The 27,247-nt window shown below is 38.9% G+C and overlaps 2 protein-coding genes across 17 annotated transcripts in view; one reads left to right on the forward strand and one right to left on the reverse strand.

Moving 5' to 3' along the window:
- Positions 1 to 974: 974 nt before the first annotated feature.
- LOC139144973 (delta-like protein A) lies at positions 975 to 14,357 on the reverse strand. Its single transcript, XM_070715839.1, has 10 exons — positions 14,124 to 14,357; positions 11,598 to 11,832; positions 11,273 to 11,361; positions 10,537 to 10,644; positions 9,884 to 9,997; positions 8,608 to 8,739; positions 7,858 to 7,971; positions 7,435 to 7,554; positions 6,793 to 6,877; positions 975 to 3,260 (listed from the first exon to the last, which is right to left on the reverse strand). The coding sequence occupies exons 1-10, from the start codon at positions 14,320 to 14,322 to the stop codon at positions 2,825 to 2,827; spliced, it is 1,632 nt and encodes a 543-aa protein (XP_070571940.1). The 5' UTR covers positions 14,323 to 14,357; the 3' UTR covers positions 975 to 2,824.
- A 1,719-nt stretch (positions 14,358 to 16,076) lies between these two features.
- The window catches only part of LOC139144975 (neurogenic locus notch homolog protein 1-like), a 38,982-nt gene continuing 27,811 nt past the window's right edge, over positions 16,077 to 27,247 (forward strand). For 6 of the 16 annotated variants that reach the window (XM_070715841.1, XM_070715852.1, XM_070715843.1 and 3 more), the window contains exons 1-7: positions 16,077 to 16,358; positions 22,929 to 23,145; positions 23,749 to 23,819; positions 24,012 to 24,131; positions 24,560 to 24,676; positions 25,871 to 25,984; positions 26,659 to 26,766. In XM_070715841.1, the coding sequence (XP_070571942.1) occupies positions 16,145 to 16,358; positions 22,929 to 23,145; positions 23,749 to 23,819; positions 24,012 to 24,131; positions 24,560 to 24,676; positions 25,871 to 25,984; positions 26,659 to 26,766 (961 nt within the window). In that variant the 5' untranslated portion in view covers positions 16,077 to 16,144. The remainder of the gene's footprint in view (positions 16,359 to 22,928; positions 23,146 to 23,748; positions 23,820 to 24,011; positions 24,132 to 24,559; positions 24,677 to 25,870; positions 25,985 to 26,658; positions 26,767 to 27,247) is intronic. The other 10 variants (XM_070715842.1, XM_070715847.1, XM_070715850.1 and 7 more) reach the window with 5 other exon arrangements.

Below are 27,247 nucleotides of genomic sequence, written 5' to 3' on the forward strand. Positions count from 1 at the left end.
TTTGTTTTCTCTGACAACGTGTCCATGTCTTGTTATGATAAACATTACTAGTAAATTTCGTCACATTACTTGACTTCTAAGATAAGGGCAACATTTTAAAAGTTAATTAAATATGTCAATTACCAATTATTATATGACTAGCAGCAATGCCTTTCATAAGTTGCTCGGAGTGATGTTTACAGAAAATTTCAAACTTAGATGGTCACGGTCAAGATGGTCACGGTCAATATGAAACGTGACTTAAATATATCATTAAATATTCAAATTAGCAACAAACTGACATGACACCTCGGGTGTCTCTCGCACTACTTTATACCTTAAGTGTCTGTGGAAATTTTCGTCAACTGTATTCATATCCTTATAGATCCGATTCACCAGCTGTTAAAGAACCTGATATTTGCAACTATTTCACATAATATGCATAAGGTCTTCTAGTATACTCAGTATGGTGCAATACATGTCTAAAGTTTCATTTGATGCGGTCACCATAATGTGAAAATGGCCAAATATACCAATAAATTATATGAAACCGGCTAAATGCCTTCAACTACTGAAATTTCATTGTATTTCGGTCTGTAGCAAGTTTTATTAACTTAGGCCAAGTCTTTGAAGATGCAAGTCACCTAATCGTGAAAGCTGGTTAAATATACACATTACTGATTGTTTGACGTGGTATAACTTTCAATTTGTGTGTCATTTCATTCATATGCCCCTTGTGAGGAATGTCTGAACAGTGTTTCATAAAATTCGTTACGGTCAACGTTGTTTTAACAGTGTGAGATATGCAAATTGGCAGCTAGCTAAATTATGTTATTTATTACTGCCGTGGGGCTCTACTCAGTTTGTAATTTAAATCCCCTTTGAACAGAAAAAAAATTAAAAAAAAATTCTAGAAGCAAAAATAAGCATACCTTTTACGACTTTCTTTACTTTTTCTGACAACTTCTGAAATAATGAAATAACAACCGTCGCTGCTTTATGCACTAAATGTTAGTTTTATTTACATAAGCATTTTACAAAAATAAATTACGAATATATTTAATATTTGACAATATTGCACTTGGTATGCACTGACTTGGTATAAAAGTCTCTTATAAACGAGTAAGATCGAGCGCGCCTGAACGCTTCAAATGTTGTGAGGGTGTAAATGGTATAATACTGGTTTAAACGTTACATCAGATGATGGCCCTGTGGAGATTTTCTTGAGGGCTTTCTTATAGAGACGATCGTTACGTCTGTACTTTGTGCATGTGAAATACCAGTAATACGACATGGTGTGAGCTATTCTGAAGATTTTCTTCCACTTGACGGTATTGCAAAATATCTCAGGGGCGGACAGTAACATATGTATGGTTGGAAATATCGATATCAAGAATCCCGCCTGGATATCATACATGTGGTATTTGCTGAATCATGTTTAAGTTCGATGTAAATGACTTCCGTCAAATCAATTTTTCACCTCGCAACTATACCTCCACACCAAATTACATGGCTGGAAATGCGGGGATCTGCAAAGGACGAAGTTGTCGTATCCGATACATGCATAAACGACTAAGTTTTCTACATTGCATAAGTCTTTAGATTGGTATTGCTAAGGATATCTATAGCAGTAGCGTTATCTATGTTAAAGAATCCAAATAGTTATATGATGCTTATATTAAAATCCAACATGGCAGTTCAGTAAATATCATAGTTGGAAGATATTTGTACAATTGTAAATAATATACATAAAACAGACTTTAAGAAAGTTTGCTCTTTCAGTTTGACCCGTCGAAGAATTTTATAAGTAAAGTTTTAATTACGTGAATAAAACCTTCGCTGACTTTTTAAAATAAAGCTTACCTAAGTTTGAAATACCTTGGAGTCAGTGACGAACAAGCGATATCGATTGTTAATTTTTAGCAGTTGCTTTTCTCGTGGTTATGTTGAAACTACAGGGCAAATACAGTTGCCTTATTCTTATACACACACAAGTAATTTCGGTCAAGTTATATTCGTGTAGAGCGTAACGATGTTGGCAGACAATTCAAGATTAAAGTCGCTGTAAACCTTGGCAAACCCCTGAATCCTGGCAGTTTGTTGCACGTCATCAATCGGAGAGGCTGACGATGCCATACTCCATAGGCCGAAGTGGCGCGCTTACTGTAACTTCCTCGTACCACAGTGGTACCGAGAACGCCGTCAATACGGTTCCGAGTGAAATGCGACAAATTTAAAAATAGATTATAGCGAAAAATAAAACCTCGAATAATCGAAATTTCAGCTGCATTCTCCGGGTTGATGGGCCCTGTAATTGCATATAATATATTGTATTATAAGTCACGCCTGCGTATATCAAATATGGCGTCAGAGTTCTCACCGAGTAGCTTTTCGATGTCCACAAGAAAAATATACCACTACATTGTCCTTGAGCTTCAAGCAAATATTTCATTGCGAGATGACGTTTTTACCGTTACGATTTATAAGTAATAAATGTCATCACAAATGTCACTGGAAGAACTTCTCAGGAAACCGTAACGTTTCGGTAAACAATTACCGTATACTCTGTAGGCTTGAGGCTGACAATACAATAAAAGGAGACACTGTGATTTATACATGTGAAATAAAAAAATAAATGTACATCTTTGCTTTCCTTTCTCCTTCTTCGAACCACTGTGAACGTCGACGAGCAGGTCCTCGAGGGTGTCCTAGTCCCACATCCTCCCGCGAAACTGGAAGTTCAAGTTCCTCCATTATCAAAACTTCATTTCTTTGATACTGATGATTTATCTCAAATACAAACTTGAGGAAAACAGAAATGCATCACGACTCAAATTAATTTCGATCAGTCGGGCTGTTCAATATTGTTATAGGTATTCGAGTGACCTGATGACTTCGAAGCATTGTCATCGAGGTTCAAGTTTATATCGTCAGTCCGCGTGATGTTCAGCCTCACATTCGAGCGATCGGCTTCGGCCCCGTTTCCTGTCCGTTCGTTACCTCGGTCTGTACGGACCCTTTCATCGTGGAGTCGCAAATTTTGTTGAGTCAAATCTGTTGAAGAAGCAGGCACTTCGACAACTTCGTAGTGATGTTCCCCGGTCAAGACTACCGCTGGAGTGTGGTCCGGTAGGACATCGTCGATTGACGACATCGATTCGTAAGAACGCATGGGGAAACCGCTTCCTTCGGGTGGCGGATCCCGCCGCCGATCGCTTGGTCCATCTCTCGAGACTTCTAGTCCTGGGTCGACGTACACGTCGTCGTCAAGATGACGTCTCCTGTGGAATAAATGCAGCAAAATCATCCTTTCTGATACTCGACCGAAAATGTAAAGGTAATAACCAATCATGAGGCCAATCATAGACCCTTGAGCGAGAGTGATGGTCTGTCCGATGTCCCTTGCACCTCATTCAACGTAGTAAAACTGCTCACATCATAAATCAAAACAGACCAAGACACAGTTCATTGACCTTTGTGATCTGGCGAGTCTGGAGAGCGATATTCTGGACGGCTTGCTATAACATTGATGCTTCATGCTGCCGTGTCATGCCGTTAGTTTATACTTTATACGTATTTTTTGAGACAAGTTTTTGCAACTACAGCGGTCCCACTATCTCCAGGGGTGGGGTAGGGTGGAGTATTACAACTATCATCGACAGGATTAACCAGAATACAAAATAAGAACATGATGCTTCCTCCATGGTTCACATTTCTGAGAGAGTGTGACAGCAGCAGCGTGGCGTTGAACATGACCGTTTTCTAAATCTGAATCAGGCATGCTGCCAGATGAGAATGTTCTATTTCGCCACAAAGATGACACAACATGCACTTGACATTGGATTGATTGGATGTGATTCACCAGATCCCGAATATAGAAGGTATATCTTTTTGGATTTGTTCTTGAATAGTCTGACTGGTCTTCTGATGTATGCAAATTCTAGATTAAGATGATCTCCTACTATATGAGCTGGGTGCAAATTGGTATGTACGATGAAAAGCAAAGTGACATATTAACCATTTGGGACGTAGGGTTGTCTTAATTAATGATACTTGCGACGCACGATGAATGTTTAATTCTCATGTCACTATAATTTAAGGTGGAGCTGCATGTTGCCAACACAGTTTTTTTCAAAGCAACATTTCTCATCAAAGATGACAAGGAAACCCCCTCATACTATATATTTTCAAAAAGCAAAGATTCTAAAGTTCAGTATGATAGCAGTACTTTACTCAAAGGATGAAGTGGGTGTATATTTTGGGTAAAAAACCCTCAATTTCGGTATTAATGATAAAAATTAATTTAAGTCAAAAACTTGATGTTATTTTCTGAAATGTAATATTTCACTTGAAAGAACAGTGTATGTGAAAAAAACGACTATTTTATTTTGCATTATCTCTCCTTATTCTAAAATGGCATGGGTTGAAAAACTGACACTCAAAAAAAGTGATTAAAATCATGATTAGTAAAATTCAAATGCCTCTTATTTAAAATGTAAGAACTTTATTGCCAAACAATATAGTCGTTTTTTAAGAGCATTTAAAGAACATAATGTGAAAATTTCAGAAAATTTGACCAAGCCAGAGTGGAGTTAAATTCTTTGGAAATTTTGAAATTGGGAGGAAAAGGAAGCCAGGAAATCGGGTGATTTGCATTCATTTGCATAAATTTACACTTCTTTATCACGAAACTTACGACTGCTTGACAAGCTAAAAGGTGAACCCCACCAACATTTTAATCTTGGGTGAACATATTAATTAAAATAGAATGAATATTTGCAAAAACGTGATTTTTGAGCAAAATATGCTGCGTTGGGTGCAGCGCCCCCTCAATTACTTTATATATAACAAGTCATCGTTGATGACCCAGTCCCCGCTTGCTAATGGGTACTTTGATTACAGGTTCTGTGATAAAAATACTTTGATACAGATGGCACTCAATGGCCAAGAATGAGTTCCATGGTGATGAAAAACATAAAACCAATGTAGGCCACTATCCTAAAGGTCATTAAATGAGTCAACTGGGAATTAGTTGACAGGATGTTGCAAAACATTTTTTCATTCTATCCTAACACTAATAGATAACCGGTACCATATTTCATAAAGTTTAATGTAGTATTTACAACACTATGAGATCAACATCTGTATCAAGTTTCATCAAATTTGACGTTGTATTTGTGGATATATCACTCTAATTAGGAAAGTTCATTACACATGCAATTACAAATTAATTAAAATGACACTGATAAATGTCTTTAAATGTCTTTTTCACTGTTAAAGCAATGTGAGCTTAACATCTGTACAAAGTTTCATGAACTTTGATGCAGTATTTCTGACATATCAACCTAATTATGAAACTTCAATAATTGACATGATACTGCTACATGATGTGAAACAACTGACGAGCATGTATGAAATAGGTCAATGTCCTTGTACCAACTTTGAATGATACTGGTGGAAATACCGGTATGTCTGAGTTATGGCTCAGTACATGAGAAAATCGTAACAAATTTGCCGCCACGCAGCGATATTTGATCTTACTGTTTAAAAAATCAACACGTATATGTATTACATAAGTCAATGTCCAGGTACAAACTAATAAAATCAGTTGAGACTTGCTAGAGTTATGGCTCTCGACATGAAAAAAACCATAACAAAATTGCTACCATGTGGTCATATCAGACCATATCGAGAAACAAATCAATGTACTTATGTATACTATAAGTCAATGTCCTTGTACCAACTTTGAATAAATTTGCTTGATACATGTCTGAGTTATTGTTCAGGACATGGAAAGTCGTAAAAAAAATGGCCACAAGGCGGCCATATTGGATCGTATCACAAAACAATTCAATGTGCATAAGTATAACATAGGTCAATGTCCTTGTACCAACTTTGAATAAAATCAGTTGAGATATGCCTGAATTATGGCTTTGTACACGAAAAAATCATAACAAAATGGCCGCCTGGCGGCCATATTGGATCATATCACAAAAAAAATCCACACACATATATATGACATTGGTCAATGTCCTTGTACCAACTTTGAATAAAATCTGTTGAAACATGTCTGAGTTATGGAGCTGTACATGAAAAAATCGTAATAAAATGGCCGCCTGGTGGCCATATTGGATCGTATCACAAATCAAATCGACATGCATATATATGACATAGGTCAATGTCCTTGTACCAAGTTTGAACAAAATCGGTTGAGATATGCCTGAGTTATGGCACTGTACATGAAAAAATCGAAACAAAATGGCCGCCTGGCGGCCATATTGGATCGTATCACAAAACAAATCAATGTGCATATGTATGACATTGATCATTGTCCTTGTACCAACTTTGAATAAAATCGGTTGAAACATGCCTGAGTTATGGCTCTGTACATGAAAAAATCGTAATAAAATGGCCGCCTGGGCCATATTGGATCATATCACAAAACAAATTGACATGCATATCTATGACATTGGTCAATGTCCTTGTACCAACTTTGAATAAAATCGGTTGAAACATGCCTGAGTTATGGCTCCATACATGAAAAAATTGTAATAAAATGGCCGCCTGGCGGCCATATTGGATCGTATTGCAAAATAAATCGATGTGCATCTGTAGGTCATAGTGCTATGCCTTTGTGCCAAGTTTGAACAAAATTGGTTTGGCAGTGTCTGAGAAACTGTTGATGACGGACGGACGGACGGACGGACGGACGGACGGACACACGGACGGGACCCAATCTATAAGTCCCCGCCGGACTTCGTCCGCGGGGACTAAAAACTATAGAAGGCGTATAAACAGATGTGACTCACATACCTGAAGCAGTAGATGAAAAGTGTGACACTTATCCCTATGGCAACGCCCAAGATCATAGCAACAACAATGCCAACAATTACGCCAACTAAAAATAAACAAAGAAGAGCGTCTATCATGTCAAACTCGCACGAACGGTGACGTCACAGCAAGGAGCATATTTCGCATGCGCTGATGAAACTTGCTCAGTGGCGGCTTTGCGTGGAACCTCAGATGTTAGGATGGTTGTCTCAGATCGAACAACCATAACTACTACCACCATCATTTGATTGCAGCGTCAACACTGAATAAAGCATACGACGGTTGTGTAGATTAATGTCTAAACTATAATTTATGGCAGAGTCCAAAGACGTTTATACCACTGTTCACATGTTTTGTTATGGCTTGGGGATGAAAGGGTTGTCGCATACACTATAATAAAAAAAAAACGGCTTACGCAAGATGGCAGCTACGATTCATTGAATCTGCATCTTCGCATCTCAAACATTTCAGCAAGGGCATCAGGGAAGACATAAACTCCACGTAACGTCTACTATTTTGAACAAAGGTTAAATTGACCGTCGGAAAAGAGTATTCGCCTCCTAGAGGAAGACATAACAAACGCACTTTGTGCAGAAATCAAGTGTAGAGCACATATGCACTTACTGTTGAGGTCGACTCCCGACGAACGTCGAGGGTTCGGATAACTGTTTGCTGGGGTTGGGGTCGTTTGTAGTTGGTTGTTACGGTCGTCACCACCATCTGTGACAGCCTCTGTGACAATATCTGAAAAAAAAACCCCAAAGGATATTTATGTTGTTGACGAACAGGTGTTTTCGGAATACTTGACGATTGTTCCGCCTGACTCAACATCGGGTATGGCAGTTGTTTGAGACTCTACAAACAAATGTCTTGTCTTTCTGTTAGTAACAGTGTGAAGTACATACAGATATCACCAAAAGTCATATATCACCAAAACAGAAACATTCGAAAAAGTCTTAGCATCCGAAAGTCTTGAGATTACGGTTGACGAGAAGATTTTGAATTGAAAATCTATTCATTCACTTATAAGAGACGGTGTGTTCAAACCTGCTGTTAGACACCTTGGTCCCGTCCAGCCCGACCAACAGCCACAGAGAAACCCCTCGGCACTGTTCTTGCATGTCCCGTAAACACACGGATTCGAAGCACAGCTATCAACGGCTAAAACAGAAACCGTGTAGAAAAGTGAACGTAAGTGTTACAGTTACTGATACAACCGACAAATGGACAAAAGGAGGACATTATCGTTCTTTAATCTCAGTAACCCATATTGCTCTCTTTACTCGCCACTACTGCACTTCTTGAGGCGGCAGTATGATGCATTCTTGGTCACCCTGACCACGGTCCCTCTGGTCAGGGTAACCTAGATTAGACAACAGAGAGGAAGACAACTGCAAGAACACTCAATCTTTTTCCAGAGAAATACGGGTGAGGGTCGAAAGTCCACATTTTTTTCCAAATTATGATATCAATATTTACATTTTCCTACACAACACAACGGTAACCTTTAAATCGTGTTTGAGTAAATAAAAAACAAACGAGCGAACAAACACTTTTGAAAGGTCGTCAATTTCTGAGACGTTAATTGGTAAAAGTCTACAGGTGGCGAAAAACGGAGGGGGTCAAAACCGCGGTAGGCCTACATGTGTATATCAAATCAATGGAGTGCTTCCGGGGTACATCATCCTAAGAACATGTATTTTCCAACGTTTCCTGTGTTCATGATGATGATTTCATTGTAGTAATGTTTTGCTCTGCGTTATAACGATTGTTAAGCTTTTGTCCGATAAACTTTACCTATTTGACAGTTGATTCCCATGAATTCACTTCCGCACGTGCAGACATAGCCGAGGGCGCTGTCTTCACTTTGGTAACATGTGCCGCCATTTTGACAAGGCTCGTCCAAACATGAAATCACATGAACTAATTCTGAAAAAAAAGCTCTATGATCAATTCAACCGCCGAACATGAAAACACCCAAACACTAGTGGTTGCACAGGGTACCAAGAGATGTGGTTGTTGTTTGTATTGCTGTTTATGTTTATTAGTCGTGTTGTTGTTGTTGACCAATAAATTTCAACGAAGATAACTGTTGTGTCGTTGTTTCAAACGTAATGTAGATGTCATAAGAAACGCTACAAGGACACTATACTATTATTTTGATCCGATGAAACTCTCTACAACGTACACTTTCTTTATATGCTTAAGTAATAAGTGTAAGTATATGAAGAGAGCGTACGTTTGCTGAGAGTTGCATCGGGTCACATAATGATAGTGTCCTTGTAGCGTTTCTTATGACATTTACATTACGTTTGAAACAACAACAACAACTGTTACAACAACAGTTATGTTCTTTGAATGTCATTGGTCAACAACAGCAACAACAACAAGACGACTAATAAACATAAACAATAATACAAACAGTAACCAGATCTCTTGGTACCCTGTGGTGATTGCTAACTTCGAATGAACACACTTCGTTAATTGGACGTAAAATATATTAATTCTTCCTCGCATTTCCCCATCAAATCATGTTACGACTGTGAGACGTCCCCGGCGAGATAGAGCACCCACTCCCGAATTGGGAACTGATGTATTCTGGATATTTTAAACTACAAAGCTCAAACACAATACTTAATTTTCACTCGAATAGAAGTCCAAAAGTCGGCATTTTTGGCAAAATACATCTTATTAGGTCAAAAATCTACCTTGTCCAAAAAGAAGTAGGCCAAAAGTGCGTATTTTGGTCAAAGATGGAGTATACAGTTAAAAACATTTTCCAACATTTCCTTGGTCAAAAAGTATATAAGGCGAAAAAAGAGGACAAAACGGCGGTACTCGTGTTATAGTCTTCCTATAATAATGCCCCTCCCCCTGGGAATGCGAGACCGTGATTTGCTGTATGGTTAACGGAACACCGATTACTGTGGAGAACCAAAGATTCTAAATAACTGGTAGGGTGAGATAAAAGTCAGTTTCTTCTATCAAAAATGGACGATAAGTCAGTTACTGTTACGACACTGATAACTGCCAGTGATATTGCGTCTCTAAGAAGTTCAGTTATATAACTTACCTATTTCACAGTAGGTTCCATCGAATCCATCCTTGCAGGTGCAGATGTACGAGTTGCCGAACTGAGAACACGATCCTCCATTTTGGCAAGGTCGACTTGAACAGTGGTCTATGTCTGCAAATCCAAAAATTGTAGACGCATATGCCAGTAAATACGCGGGAAATTTAATGAAATGTGACGGCCGATATGGTCAATAAATATATTAAGCTTCGAGACTCTAATTAGTGCAGATTGCGCCTCACAAATATAAAAAATTCAAGCGACGACCATCAATTTTCTTTCTCTATTGCGAACTTCAAATATGGCTGAAGATTTCTTTTATGAGCAGAGCAGAAATTTCAAACTTTCATTTTTGAAGTGGTTCCTATGACATGCGCCGAAAAAAGAGAATGGTCGGTTTCACACAATCATGTAAAATTCATCCGTTTGTTATGGGAAAGAGTGATTTAGATTGACTGGAAAGGTTAAAGGTCAAGCATCCGGAAGATGATGGAGTCCGGACCGGAAATACCAATGCCATTACAACCACCTGGCCCTTCATTCATTATAATCGGATGAATTTATAGTCTTTCAGAGTACATTTATGACCTTTCCGATACAGCTATTGAGAAAGACTTTCTAAACATTTCGTACAACGTTGAAAGTTCACATACATTGGCAGTTTTGCCCTGTGAAACCAGTTCCACAATCACAGGTGTTGGTTGAGGTGATGCAGACCCCATTGTTCAGGCAAATGTTAGGCCCACACTGCACTGCTCGAGCTGAAAGTAAAATGTGAACAAGTTACGTAAATTCCATACATATACAGTGACATAATCACCAGCGATCGGGAACTCTATCTTCTATTCTTCATCAAAACGTTACGGTAGACACATGTTCAGACAGAAATAATTCATATTAATTAAGAAAATCTCTCGAGACTTATGTTTTCTCGTTTTCAAAATAAGAAAACCGTCTCGTTCACATTTCAGTTTTTTCTCTGTGAGTACCAGTCATGCGATTCTGTTGTCATATTGCAGCCTGTTACTCTAAGACCATAAATTCATTTTTGTTCGAAACCTTCAGCAGTTACTTCGATAGCCTTGAATACTTTGTCTTCGTCCCTACGCAAATCTGTATTTAAATATCATTGGAGTTGCAGTAATTTATATTTATGTTTTTTATATAAAACAACTCGCGTCTATATACTTATTGCAACAGAAGATGTCAGTATCATTTTCATGGCGACAAAATTGTCCTTGTCCCTTCTTTCAAATTTTCTTACTGTTTCAAATGATCTTTCACAGGAATGTAACTTTACTATTAACGTTGTGTATGATGACCCCTTACTCAGAGGGGAAGAAATGTCAGAAGTAGCGTGTAAAGACTTTTCAAGTTCCCAGTTCTTACCCTTTCGAGAACGCTTCTTCGTCTTGGTGTAATTCCATTTTAGTGTCGACATCGCGAAGCTGTACCGAGACTCTCGACTCACCAAAGCACTGTAAGATATATCAGTTGGGGATAATGTGAAGCATTATGTCTTATGCGGAAAAGATTACACTTATATGTCGTAGTTTTAAAGTTTTGTACTATTGTGAATCAGTTGAACATAAAGTTATATATCAAAATATGAGCCAAAATCAATTGAACGAACTAATGGGTAGCTCTGGATCATCGGACAAATGGCCAGTGCCACATTCTCGGAGTTCACAACATAATAGGATTTGAAACTTACAAAATTTCTATCGGGTGCTCTTCGGGTGTTGACTTCAGGTCCAACACAAAATTTGTTGTTGAGTTGTTCGACGGCGGGTACCGGAAACGTAACGTGTCGTTCATTGAGTTGCATGTCGATACTTGGACACTATCTGTTGCCGACTTCCATCGCGCAGTGGGGTGGGACCTTTCGGACAGGGGGCGCACCAGTAGTTGTATTCCGGCTGATTTCGTCGCGGTGCCGACGATTCTGACTGCAGGCATTGAAAAAAATGGCAAAATTGTCACCAGAATATTCTTCACACACTCTTGCGTGTGATTAGTTTTCAGCATGCATAGTCCAAGTCTGTCGTGTCCCAAGAACGACAATTGGAATTGTACCACGACTATACATGCAATGACAAGGTATGTCTACCACAATAGCGGAGGGAACCGGGTGAATTTCATTGCTGCCAACAACAATATGCCTTACAATGATACAATCAAAGAGAAAATGTGATGTAAATAACAAGTACATTATAAAGGTTTATATAAACATCAGGGGGTATCTTCGATGTTTTTAAACTTTCAGCGTGAATGGCAAGTAATCATGCGATCTGCATAAGAAGATCAGTTTCTTGCAACACGCAAAAAAGATATTGTCAGAACAGGGAGTTTTTGCTCGTTCATTGCATATCAAAATGTGGTGTAGGTCTAATCGCAAAAAGTAGGTTGTCGATGATACTTTTGATTTCGATTTCGATACATGTTTCACAGTTCTTAGGTTGTATCTATATGATTTGATTCTACATTCATATATTTCTTCCTTTTCAAAAAAGTTTCAGACCAGCCGTGTGTGTGTTTGTATGTGAGTGATGTCCCCAATATCTCAACATGTACTTCAATACCCACCCCCCCCCATTGTGAAAAAGCGGCAAACGCTAACTAGTTTGCTCGAGGCCATTGGCCTGAAAAGTTATCCATGTTTGCAAATTATTATTATTATTGGAAAGCTGTAAATGACTTGATATGTTGCAGTGACTTATTTTGAATAAAAGTGACAAAGATTTGTTTTCTGCATGTTTCGACGGATTGTTAGAACAAATCGGAGACGAATGTGAACCTGGTCATCACTTCAGCCGCGCTTTCATAAGGTGGACAAAGCAGAGTTTGGGATAACGATAGGAGTGTGTCATATCAAATTATATAATACATGGAATTTCCATGCCGAATCTAGGCGAATCTGTCCGAATATTGTTGAAGGCGTCCGTTTTGTCACTTTGCGCTGAAGGGATCCAGGAATGTGTGCAATTACGTCACTCTCGCCACGACAAAGGTGAAAGGTATTTAACGGTCGCCGATGAGAAGGGCACAGTTCGTTTGACTGATAATGACAAAGCAAGACAAAAATGCAATCTTCTTAGTCATGATCACCATAGCTTTAGTGCTGACTGAATTGATAAGAGTACAGAGGCATTCCACCCTATTCTTCACATCCGAGTATTTCATGGCGCATTCCACGTCTTCTCCGCGTTGCAGTGTGAGCTATAGCGCCGACGTGGTACACGGTACCTGCGCAGAAAATAATGGGCCATGACAATTCCGACCTTGACCCAGCAGATACACCATAAGCGTAAAGGGAAAGTATGTTTACATTTTGTACTTTGGGGAACAAAAGGGTAATAACAATATTAGGGTGGAGGTAAGTTTACGAGCGAGCGCTAATCCCTCTACGGCCGCTCTTGACACTGTCCATTAGGGTCAACCACCAAACCTTGACAGACGTAGGTATCAAAAGAACGGCAATTTCATCGACCATAGAAGGTCGATTTTTAGAGTTTGGAAGTTGAACGCACCCACTTTAAATTGTCGTTGGTTAGTTTTCGTGCTTGTATACCTTACAAGATCTTGTTTTTCATCGTTATTAAAATAATTTAATATAAAAGAAATAGATCATGATCGTCATCACGGCTTGATTACACGGTGATACGAACATGCAAAGCAGTACCCTGTCCAAGAACTAGCATTATTCACCCTGACTGGTGTCCGCTTTTTGAAAACGTGTTGAATAAAAGATGACAACTTTGTCCCCGACGGTTGCGCGCTAGTATAGCAGTTACCAGTCCTTGCTTTCAAAATGTCTTCAATATGTTCGCTCTGTCAGTATGATAGCTAGGGTAATAAGTTGTAGCGAAGAAGTTTGACCGGCTTAAAACCCGTGATGCCTTTGAATAGTAGTGTTTAGGTAGCTCTTATGATTACTGTTGTATAGGTTTGTATCTGGTGGGCTGTGATGTCCGGTAGGTGATTGACCTATAAAATACAGCATTGCCCTATATTGAGTGGACGATAAAATGCCCGTACGTGCTGCATGTCCCGCAACCCTGGAAATGCCTATCTTTCAATCAAATAAAGGCATATGAATTACACCAAGCCAGATCTGAGTTCAGTTTAATCATTATTGGAGTCCTCCACAGTCCTTCAACTTACTCTACCGGTAGCTATGAGGCACGGAGCGCGTTAAACAATAGACCCTCCACGGTCTAATGTTAACCTATACACTTACCGATCAACGAACGGTCATCCGTTACTTCGGCGGCCAACAAGGACAGTTCCCGCTCTTCGGACACTGTATACGGTATCTTCCCATCCTTTGACAGTTTGCATATCGAGGGTTGAATTCGCAAGTTTGAAACGGCGGGAGCAAGGTGTAAAACGAAGCAGACGTTGACGAAAATTAGGATCAGTAGCTTGGGCGTCGCCATTTTGACCCGTCTTTAGTCAGCGAGTGTTATTAACATTTGAATGAAACAATAATAGCTCCAATGACCTCTCTCACATTCGTACGACCACAATAGAGCTATTGTTATGATAATTGTCAGGAATCTGAAATTGAATGATTAAATTTAAAAATGCTATGGTACGGGTTATATAGTTTGCCAAATTTTATTGTTGACAATATTGGGGTTGATTCGGGTCACTAATTCTTTTCAAAGAAATTGGAGCTGTGAGTGAGCTGAAACCCGCGCAACATCGTTAATCTGAACGAAATTACGATTTTCGAAGCGGTCCTTTTCCTTTCAGATAGGTCGACAACAGAACTTGGACACAACTTCGTCACATTTTTCAGAGAGATTGGATTGCCTAGCATGCTTCGCGCAGATATTTGGCTTCATTCAGAAATATGAAACACAGCCGGGATGGAGCTCGGTAATATGTTCGTTAATGCTGTTTAAACACTATTGAAGGAAAGTTTTTTTTATGTTATAGTTTCAATAATATTGATGCTGTTGGAAAGATATGTCTAGGAACTAGATAATAACTAGATTTTAAAGGCAGTTAGTGTTGTACAGAGCGGGTATTTAGTGCCCTACGTACCGTTTAATCTTCCCTATTATTACACTGGTGAAAGTGTAAGGCTTGACACTGTACTAACAACCAGCTCTGTACTTACAGCCATCTAAATCCAGTTATTATGGTATTCCTGGACATTTGTTTGCGACGTTATCAATATGCTTGACACAGCAACAACAAATCAGTGTTCTACAATTTCATTGGCAAATAACAATGCGAACGAAGGCTAGATGATTGTCAAAGTCTCTGGGATAAAATTAACCCGAGGCGAGAGATATTGTCGATAATTTTGATGAAGCAGTTGATTTTCTATATTTACAAAACTAGCCGGTATTTTAATTGCGCGCTGCTGCGCATCCCTATTCTATGTTGATATATATGTTCTTTCCAGTCTACGCGTGCCTTTTCAAGTCGACTCGATGTCCTTGTCGGGTTACCGGTAGGTTAGGTCATTAGAGTTCCGACAACATGGTAAACTAATTCAGTACATGTCACTACATCCCATCATCTGTATCCTTATTATCACAAAGTCCTCGCAACATCTGGCGACAATGATCCTGAACTTAACCGACTATTATAATGATTTGTGCCCATGTAATAAGCTTAAATAAGTAACCTATCGCACAAAGATGTCCAGTTCAAACAAGTTCAAGTGCTATTAACACAAACTTCATACAACAACCACTTTCTAATACAAAATAATATGTATACTATATTATAAGCCTATGGACTGTATTATATATTATATTGTGCATAGAATATATTGCAATATGTACGCTACATGTAAATACAGTCATTTTAACAACTCAAATTATTTTTATTATAGACACACAACAAAATTATATATCAGACATATCCTCTCGAATGTAGTTTAAAGCCATGCACAGTCCCTCCACACACGTCCATAGCCTATTGTTAGTGACCATAGCAACACATCAACCTAAGATTGAACTCAGGCAGGTTAGACGAAAGATTAAGCCATTGCGACAAAATATGTGCCATTTGATTCTCCGGTGGTTTGAAATATTAGAGCTAAATGCCTACTACCTGTAACAGTTGAGTAACTATGTAAAGTGCATGCATTATTCATGAAGTGTAGGTATGTTCAGCATGCGTGTCTTCTTCTTTACACGGCGCAAATATTTGCATATGAAAAAAACACTTTCACACAATGAAGGGTGGTGTCCGATCATCGCCACTGTACGTACAACTCTCCTGACCTGTTGAATCAAGATGGCGGTGCACCGAGAGCACGGGATCGTAGCTGTCGCCGTCTTCCTCTGCCTTGCTGTTATACCAGCCGTCAAAAGTTATCCAAGTGGGGCGCCAACGTCCGCCTGTGTCAGCATGACGCCGGGGCATATCGGCGTCTCGCCGCAAACCTCTCCAATACCCTTCACGATTTCGACAACTTCGGCGACGTACACACCCAGTCAACCTCAGGAAGGTGAGTTAGTTTGATATACACGCTCATAACATACCACTTCTACGGTGTATTCGCACGGACTGTGCCAAATAAACAGGTTACATTTACAGAACAATGGGACTCTGGACTAAAAATTCGAAAACCAGAGCTTTTATTCTCTTAAGCATAGCCGGCCATTCAATACGGTATACATTGAAATATAAACAATTCACCATCCTTTTCAGCAGTGACAATGACTGCTACAGGTAAACGAATGTGGTTTAGAAAGGCCATGACCACCGATATGGAACACTTTCGTTCACAACTGCACTTGAACCTGTTGTCAAGGTTGGCCTATGTTCTGTCACATTGGATGCTGTAGTACGGTACGTCATGCATGCGGCGCGGTGACAGCTGGCTGTCCCCTGAAGATCAACAAATGAACATAGTACCGCAAAGTTATATCTGTAATCGTTTAGCAGCAAAACAAATTAAACCAAAACCGATGTACAAGCACGCATGTATTGCACCTATTTGTGATAGTATTGACCGACTGATCGGCGACCTTGTCGCCTTGCCGAGAAAAGTGACATCATTGAATGGACCCAAAGTCGTACATGCAAGCTGTGGGACTTGTTCATGACAATTATCCTGTCAGTCGGTGATGTAACCGTCGATTCAAACCTTCCGCTGACCTCTATTTCACTGGGTTTGCGAGCCTCGATAGATATGATAAATTAAGGAAAATATTGTGCATGATGCGCAATCAACTCACAATCACATTGTCACAGGACTGACGCGTGTATAACTATTATGTCAATATGAAAGTAGATACATATACGCCCATCATTCAAACGTGATTCATCCAAAACCGCTTTGTGACATCCCCGTATGCACGACCCTTAGTAGCTATCATATCCCGTAAACGTCATCTTAGTACTTTTAACTTTTAACTCCTGAACACATCACATACACGTATATGGTATTACTGCATGACACAAACATTGCAACGAGAGTAAATTTTGTAAACAGCGACTCGCGGACGAAGCTTTCATTGGCGTTCATCCTATTGCTATTCAATAAACAAACATACGCCTCTGATTTGATGACCTAGAGCTCTCGGAGACTATTTTTATCCCATTCAAATAGCGACATTAAAAACTACACTTCGTCATTTCTAACGTCAGTTGAACCATTAAAAAACTTTTGGACTTTGAAATTTGGTTATCGGACACACATTTGGCTGACATCATTAAAAAAACTGTACCGTCCTCACGGGCCACACAACAGTTGCCACATTTTCATTACAAACGTGTCTCTTTGATAAGAGACATCTATAAAGGTATAAACACTGTCACTGTTTCCATAATGAAACGAAAAATAAGTGAAATTTCCCTAGTTTCAAGATAGTTTAGAATACATTATGCTGGAAAATGCTTATCAGCAATAACCTATACAGCGGGAGTAATATTTCCGGGAAACAGTACGCTTCTCAATAATGTAAGTCATTCACACGCTTTGACGATCGATGTTCTTTATATGACAGGATCAAATTTCTATGTATGATTTCGAAACATTAGGGAGGACGCTCTAACGAGACAGAAGCTCTTAGAACAGGCAAAAAAAGAGACAATAGGCACCGTCCACGTGTTTTTCCAATTGTCATACGTTTTTGAACGTGTACGCCCTCATCATACCATAGACCCTAAAGGTCTATGATCATACAAACAAGTGTACCCGCCCTCAAAATGAACCCTGCAACACCCAGTTAGGGACCGTCTCAGATTATCGCATAGGTTCAGAAAGCGAAATTCGTTCGTTTACGGGAGGGGGTTTTGACCTCCATTCAATAGGTAAACTTCACTTTCGCAGTTCTATTTTGTGATTACCAGTTCTCTTTAATTTGTGTAAAAATGAACAAAAACTGCAAACTTGTAACGACAAATTTTGCTGTCAATGTTTCCAACTCGTTCGTGTCATGCTATGGTTAGTAGGCCCTACTTAAATTTGATCGATTTCTTGACGATGTAATGTGGTCAGGGGAATCATATTATTCAGTAGCTATAGCAAAATGCAACATTGTACTCTCAGCAGACACAAACATTTCACACTTTCGAACTTTCGTTTTGGGGGAGGGGGTTTGGATGTAAACGAAGAAATTTCGTTTCTTGAACTTATGCGACAATCTGAGACGGTCCCTTAGATTCCTCTCAGTTCAATCAATATATAAGAATCAGATATGAACTGAATATGCTCACGTGTTTCACAACAGGTTCATTAATAGAAGTACCCTTAACAGAACAATAAGACATATGTTATCACTATATGTAACAGGTTTTTTCAACTTCGCACACTACTCTCAGAGTTTAATCACTAATTACAAAACTTTATTTAATATGCAAATGAGCTGTTAATTAACTTGACACTGCTCAATGCTTCATGGGACAACTAGATATCCATCAGATCAACATTTGTAGCACGTTTTATTTAATTTAGTGCTGTAATTTTAGAGTAATGTCACTAATTACAAAGTTCATTAAATATGCAAATAAACCCTAAATTAACTTCACACTGTTCAATGATTCATAGCACAATTAAATATTTATCAAATCAATTTCTGTAGCACGTTTCACAAAATTTGGTGCCATAATTTCAGAGTTATATACCTAATTACAAAGTTTATTAAATATGCAAATGAACCCTTAATTAACTTTACACTACTAAATGCTTTACAATACAGTTAGATATCTGTCAGATCAGTATATGCAGCAGTGTTCATGACGTCTGATGCTGTTATTTCGGAGTTTTTATATGACTAATTATAAAACTTCATGAAATATACAAATGAGCTAATTATTAACTTGACACTGCTTAATGCTTCTCAGTACAATTGGATATTTATCAGATCAACATCTGTAGCAAGTTTTGGCAAGTTTCATCAAATTTAACGCTGTAATTTTGGAGTAATATCACTAATTACAAAGTTCATTAAGTATGCAAATGAACCCTTAATCAATTTCACACTACTAAATGCTTTACACTACAGTTAGATATCAGTCAGATCAGTATCTGCAGCAGATTTCATCACATTTGGTGAAGTTATATCGGAGTTATATGACTAATTACAAAACTTCATAAAATATGCAAATGAGCTATTTTTTAACTTAACACTGCCAAATGCTTCTAAGTATAATTAGATATATCAGATCAATATTTGTTGCAAGTATCATCAAGTTTCGTGCAGGAATTTTAGAGTTATCTCACTAATAACAACAGTTCATTAAATATGCAAATGAGAAGATAATTGACATGACACTCACAGTATCATCATAATGTTCTGAGACTGTCATCTGTGAAAAGTTTCATGAAATTTGGTGCAGTATTTCTTGATATATGTCTACACTGTCATTACCGTCTCCATAGGGAAACCATTGTACGGAAAAAACAATATTGCATAACTTCATTAATATACAAGCCACACTAACCAAAATCTAATCAGTTCTTGCAAGTAGCATATGGTACCTGTGTACCAAATCTGACTTGAATCCGTACTGGGTTTTTTGAGTTATCGTGTAAACAGACAGACAGACAGACAGACACACACACAAACATACACACACACATACACACACACGGACAGACAGACAGACATCGCTAAAACATTAGCCCACGTGTTTACACACGTGAGCTAAAAATAAGAGAGACAGCGTAAGATAGCCATTTATTAACTCCGCTAATTCTACAGTTTGGTAACCAAGGGTTAAGGAAACCATCGGTATGATAAATCGTGTTGTAACAATAAAATGTACTTTTCATGCAATTTCACTTTGTCACGAAGGGTTGTTCATGGAACAAAATACTTTGAAATGCCCAATGTTTTCTGATGTTTCGTAATATGGCGATCTCGTGTAGATTTCATTCACTGTATCCCTAAACTTATAGGGCCTGCTCCTTCATTCCAAAATTTACAGATTTCAGGCAATGGCTACAATACACCACCTTAAGAGCCATCCTTAAAGTTGGCGTTTACTCTTAGATATCGCTTGTGGTGATCTGAGTCATGTGATATATCGAGAAAACTTATCACTTTTGTAGGTTTGCCCTGACAATTTTCACTACACATTGAATTTTGCAAAAAAGACCTTGTAATGTGGTGTTGTATACAGTATCTAATGTCTATGGTGGAGAAAATAAAAGGAGAGAAAAAATAAAATGGGATATACAAAACAGAAACTTGTGTAACGTCTATATCTGTTTTGTAATGTTTTCTCACGTGACCCTATGGTTGACTCAAATAAGAGCCTGTAAAGGCTAACTGTTCTTTTGTACGACACAAAGACAGGGCTCACATAATCGAAGCGACCTTGTCCATTGTGCGCGCAATGATTGGTTGTCGAACTAAGTTTATCTCCAACGTCCTCGTTGCATTGTTTGACTTTGTTCAAACTGCAATCCCCCAAGGAAAGTTTTCTTTGTCATACGACTCTCAATGGTCGAGAAGACGATTACATTAGCGACAGGGGTAATGATCGGTCTATACTCTTGAGTTTTCTCTGTACAAAGCAAGCTATCATGACCCATCGACACGGGCGTAGCAAGATCTCACAAGTGCCGGGTCATTCTTTTCTCCTTTGTGACTGTCACGTATACTTTATGTTGAAGTGCTGTGGGTAAACAAACAGTGTTTTGTACTTAGCAGTACCACACACACCCGTTTCCCCGATTTCTACTTACCTATTTAATCTTTGTCAGTATTGTTCACGCTACCACTGACAATGTTTTGTCATCTGTGACGGAGATGTCTTTTTTAAAAACACACAAAAAACAGATTCTCTAGGCTTTTATGGAAAAACGATAACATTGAAAAGGTCAGTTAAAAGGTCATCACAAAGAGTCTTTTTTACTATAAATTCTGTAAAATGCGACCACTATGCCGTGAATAATTTGACATTTTTAGACTAAAAGAGCCAGTCGTGTATGGGTACTTCGCTATCTCCAAATGGTCAGAATTGGCGGAGCGTCCATGCACGACTGAACATTTCAGTCTAAAATCATGTCTTGCGTGCTTACAGTCGCTCTACAGTGCCGTTGTTTTGTCAATATTAATAATTTCTAAAGCAGTGGAAAGTTATTATTTCCGGTCACCTGGCCTACCCTGTTTTAACCCTCGGCTTACGAGCAAAGTCCCTCGATAATGTCGTCGCTTACTCTATTTATAGTAACCATAAGGAAACGGATATACTTTTGTTGTCGAACGTAACGAAAAGTTAGCGAATCTGGGCGTTCAGAGCACAGACAACATTGTATGATGTTTTAACGGGAATGATTTATGATGTTCCGCCGTGCCAGAGAGGGTAAAATATGGAAAAGATTGTGTCTTCATATCAGTCAGGACGGAGATATCAAAATGGCACTACTAATGTTAAAGCCACTTTCACATTTTGAACCAGGAAAGCTAACACCATTGAAAGTCGGAAGGTGATACAATACACAAAGCTGTTCTTCGTATATCCTAGGAACAAATATTGATGTAGTGTGTATTGTACCAGATTTAGCATCGATAGGATATGCCTTGAAAAATGCAAATTTGGAAAATTTTCGAGTGCGCACACTGCTCCTGTTTAACTATAGATGTCTAAAAGAACAGAATTCTGGTCGACTGACAACGCACAATAACTCATCTCTAGAAAGGTCCCTTGCTTACGTCTTTTGGTCACAATTTCGGTTTACATATAGTTGTGTTAGGTAAGCTCGTCTACGTCATTTTGTCATTGGAATATGCATGTTTTTCGTTGCGGAGTACAGATCTTTTCTTGATGGTATGCGAAATACAAATGATTTGATGGCGTGATGTAATCTCATTTATTGTAAATAATTGCATTGATCACTTTGCACGATCCTAGTAGTATTTGAATATTTTATTTCATGCTCTGCACAAGTGACCATTCGGTTATTCACCTATAGTGCGTTACCTGCTATGTAATCTGATCTCGTCATAGAGATCGGATAAACACATCTACGGACGACATACCTAGGATGTTAGTTCAGGCATTGCCGTGGCCTTTTGATAACGGAAGAGGTCGCTTAAAAGGCAATAGTTAACGTTGTTGGCACTGCAATTAGGTGCAATGCATCCTAAATGAGTAACCATTATTTCAGTTGGAGAAGATTCAAGTGTAAGGGAATTTTATGCGCGTTTTGTGCGGCATTCGAATTGTTCAGTTATCCTACTTGCTGCAAACAAAATCTTTTTGAAGAACTTTTTGAAGAAAATATATACATTGTAAATATCAATCCGCAAATGCGCGCATATTCAAGGCATCCGTTCACTTACATGTAACTCTGTACATTTTAGCCGTTGCTGTGCAACACAAATAGTAATAGGCGATGTATCGTCAAAGTAATGGTATCACGTTCAACTTCATTTTACATGTAACAATTTAATTACCGAATGCGCCATCAAAGGTTTCTAATCCATGTCATTGAATATCGGAGTCGAAAAACGAGGAGAAAACAACTGTCAAATTTAGTCGATATTATTACGCGGGTGATAGATTGATAATTTGGGGAAAATGACAAAAGTAATGGTCAAGTGATCTTTTCCATCGACAGTGACGATACACGGCATTCTAGGTGGTTTCTTACTCCAAGCAAGGCCCGTCGGAAGCACAACACCAGTGGGAACGTTTTCCAACATCCCTGTGAACACGCAGACTATTGACTGCTCAGCGACCGCCGACACAGTCACCCACACTGATGCCAATGGGAAGAGAGATATGACCTTCACGTGGACAGCGCCCAGCTCATCAGTCGGAGACATTCAATTCGTGTAAGTATAGTTCTTTTACCGGTTCCATGATGCAGTGCGTGCCAGTGTATACAAAGCGTACGTTACGCATAGAACTTTTTAGCCGTAGGTACACGCAGGGTATGTTGCTCATAGAACTCTATGGCAGATTACACCCTGACCTATATTTTGGTCGCTGATGGATAGAATAATACACGGGGCATTATCTGGCATTGCAAATTTGTGCCGTTCTTCAATAAAAATCCGTTGTACAACACAAATCAGTATGTTTTTGTTGTTTTGAGCGTATATATGGTGTTTGCTATAGCCACTACAATGCATTGTGGGATAACAAGGAAATGGTAGATCTTGAACATCTTACACCAGAAAATAAAATCAGCGTGCCCATGCATTAATTGCAGGAAACAATATAGTTGATTGTTAATAATTGCCTGTCTATCAGTCTATACGTCTGTTTGTCATCAATAATACCATTTACATAGTCTGTTTATCGCTTTCAGGCATGGTTTTGCTCCTTACCGGATTTTAAGTGTGAAGCATGCTAAAACCTGTTACATAATTGTCGGAAAGTCACGACAACTTTCACAGAGTTTATGACAGACTATTTTCGTCCTTTACTTTCAGAGCTACAACAGCGATCAATCATGATTATTACTGGCTTGGTTTGACATCCCCAACACTCAGTGTGGATCAAGGTAAGTATATCTCAGATGATGGATCCTGCGGCTAATGGGAACAAAGTGTTTTTGGAACGTCTTTAACACCTAAGCATGAACGTTTGCATGGGTACTTGTTTATGCCTCGTTACTTCTAACATATCTTTTATTTCGGTTGAATTGTATCTTGGCGGGAAACTCAATGACTGTTACATCTCTCCATGGTTCAAGGCACGACCAATCCCTGCGATTCATCGCCTTGCTTGAACGGTGGGGTCTGCTCCGTCTTTAACGATGGCTGGTCTTGCACGTGTCCAAGTGAATACAAGGGGGAAAGATGTCAGACACTAGGTTGGTCTATACTATGCATGATTTTGTTGTTAATACTACAAAAATTTTGATATAATGAATGATGTAGACCTGATTTTCGATATAATTTTCGACGACATGCTCTAAAATTCTTGGGTTAATTTTACCGGTTGGCTAGAATCTGGTAGAAGACGATTAGCTTTACGGAGTGAATAAATATATAATTTTAGATGCTTACTCTCAAAACATCGGGGTTGGCTAACAAGTGAAGACTGTTTGACGTATTTCTACATGAACCAACGACTATCCCAAAAACGATCATGTCATAATTATCATGATTATGGTTGTCTCTGAACGAGTTTAACAAGGGCGAAAACGTTCTTCCGTCCGTTTATTTGCGAAACGATGCACAGAATTACAAGGATTTGTATTGAATAAAACATCACGGTTTCTGAAATCTTGTATTTCAGATGTTTGTACTCCAAATCCATGTTTAAACGGCGGACAGTGCTCACTGAACGGCGACTCGTCATACACCTGCCAGTGCCCCCAAGGCTTTGGGGGAGCAGACTGCGGGACAATTTCAGGTATGCTTCGTTCATATAATTTGCAGATAGACATAATTATGTTTAATGAAATACATAAGAAATCATTGCAATTCCAATTATAATCCACGGGTCTTTCCCATGTTATCCCTGTGCTATTTTGATCTGCATCAACCGTATGCATTCAAATATTAACATGCGCCGTCTGGCGAGACATCAGATACCGCTCCGTATTTCGCATAAGTGTGATTTTTAAAAAATGACCTTTCATATTCGTGTTGTAGACAATTTTCAACTCTGAATGTTTGAGAAATATTCAAAAACATATTTCTAAAGGCCTTACGCTCGTCAAATATACAAATAGAATGCTCCCCGGGGCTCATATCCAGACTTTAAAATTTTATAATACGTAGTTTTTGGCATTCTGCTCGTCCTGGCTCTTTTGTAGCATTTCCGTTAAAGAAGCTTTAACAATCTCGCGCCCATTTTGAATTTCTCGGCAACTTTCGGTCATTTGTTTCTCTATCACCAAATTTGCGACGACTCTTGAGTTTTATTCTTGATTTTAAAAGAGAATCGTTCCTCGAACACAGATTGGGCAGAAGTTTGGGTCTTTCAATTACAAGTTGTGAAGGCCTATTTTCTTAATATTGATTGAGCATCAAAGTTTGGCCCTCAAATAGAAAGCTGGTGAAGTTCAATAACCGACACGTACTGAGGTCAAGAAAAAAGATATGTTTTTCCGCTTACAGTTTTATTTATTTCCCTCCCCAACCAAGACACTATACTATGAGATTGCCGCAACAATTTTTCACTCAAGGAACTGACTGAAAATTATTTTATCTTCTTTAGCTTAACATTTTAGCATTCAATGGGTATGCAGACAACTGTACACATAGTGTGTTTTAGTCTGGTAGTATTACTGATACGATATTGTCTATCATAAATTTATGGAAGGGTTTTAGGGGAAACTATCATGTAGAGTTTTTGATGAACACACTTGTCGACAGGAACGGGGTAAAACAAGACGATGGGTTTGAAGTGATGCGGGCGATGACTAGAAACGAATCGAGTTGTTTTTGAAAAAAGCGATAGCTCCGTGGATGCGACGTGCACCATTTAGAGCGTATGATACCTTCACGTTGCTTTGAATAGAGTATACGGGCAACAGGTGTTGTGGATCACGTGATCTTGGCGATAACGTGGGTTTCATGGTGTTTTATTTGTCGTTTCTAGATCCCTGCAATCCAAATCCGTGCCTGAATGGCGGTCAGTGTTCCGTCCAGGGTTCTACTTACATCTGTGGATGTGCTACTGGTTTCTCGGGGGAGAATTGTGGAACTTACGTTGGTAAGCTGTGGTAATTCATTTAGCAAAATGGAATGTTTACCTAAATTTGCCTTCAGAGAGAACTTTTATTAGATTAGAACTGAAAAGAGGACCCGGGTATTTTATTTCGGCCAAATTCAAATTAACGATAATGATTACACTTTCAATTAAGTTGATAAAGAGGGTAAGAAATCAGCACGCAATGACCACATTCTCATTAAAATCAGATGTTGAGATGGCAACTTTTCCATCTTTGCTTATTTATTTTTTCGTTGGCTGATCGTCACCTCACTACATCTGAACCGCTGCCTTTGGAGATCGCGTTCAAATCTGGCACTTTGAAGAAGCCAATCAGGTTGTATTTTGCATACAGGGGAGTCTCGTAATTATAAGTAACTGCAAGGGCACTATGCTGCACGTTCACACATCATGTACGTATAAACGTGCGGCACTAGACGCACTCAGTTCGTCAGTTCTTTGCTACCATAGAAAGTCAATGTGGACACCAAATTAAGGCTCGGCAGGGATAGCAACGGCATATCAGCTATATTGGCCATGACAATAAATTGCTTGCAGACAATTGTGCGAGATGCAAATGTAATATTGAATAACAACTGATCAAATATTTCAATAATTTGATATTATCTACATATTGGCGCCGTAATGACGCTGTCTATTATTCACGTATATTTCAGGAACACCGTGCACACCGAACCCCTGTGAGAACGGCGGAGAGTGTTTTGTTGATGGTGCTTCTTTCACGTGTAGCTGTCTCAGTGGCTTTGGCGGCTCGACATGTTCAGGTAATGGCCAGATAAATTTTTTTATCCGTGTAATTACTGTGTTGGCAAGTGTGTGAAGCAGATATAGACGTTCCGCGCATGCGTCAACGGTCTAATATTAGACATATTCCAGGATTTGGTAGTTGTTCGGGCCAACTTTGCTTATGATATTGACTTGTCCCATTTTGACAGAACTTTAATGATCTGCCGTTGAAACATCGCATTAATTCAATGAAAAGTAACTGTTTCATGATACATATAGTCTACCCCCGATTGGGTGGTTGAATCTTACCGTTATAATTGAATAATACAAATAGACTCCCTAAGTTGTTGACAATAGTGGCAATCGACCAATCAGATATAACCTTCCGAGGACGCTGCAAATCAGCAGGAATTCCGCATTTACGTTGAGCTGATTAGGTACTGTTTGTATCGTAATTCGATGGCGTAAATATAACAGAGTCTGAAGATGGACTTTTCGTTTGAATTTTGAAAGATGAAT

The sequence above is a fragment of the Ptychodera flava genome, chromosome 12, assembly GCF_041260155.1.
Source record: "Ptychodera flava strain L36383 chromosome 12, AS_Pfla_20210202, whole genome shotgun sequence".
Taxonomy (NCBI): Eukaryota; Metazoa; Hemichordata; class Enteropneusta; family Ptychoderidae; genus Ptychodera; species Ptychodera flava.

Bases quoted from the DNA above. Each gene is read 5' to 3' on its own strand.
- LOC139144973 (XM_070715839.1), bottom strand. From the start codon at position 14,322: ATGGCGACGCCCAAGCTACTGATCCTAATTTTCGTCAACGTCTGCTTC. The intron at 10,645-11,272 runs GTAAGAACTGGG...TTTTACTTTCAG, and splicing joins GAAGAAGCGTTCTCGAAAGG to CTCGAGCAGTGCAGTGTGGG. The intron at 6,878-7,434 runs GTAAGTGCATAT...GTTTATTTTTAG, and splicing joins GTCGGGAGTCGACCTCAACA to TTGGCGTAATTGTTGGCATT.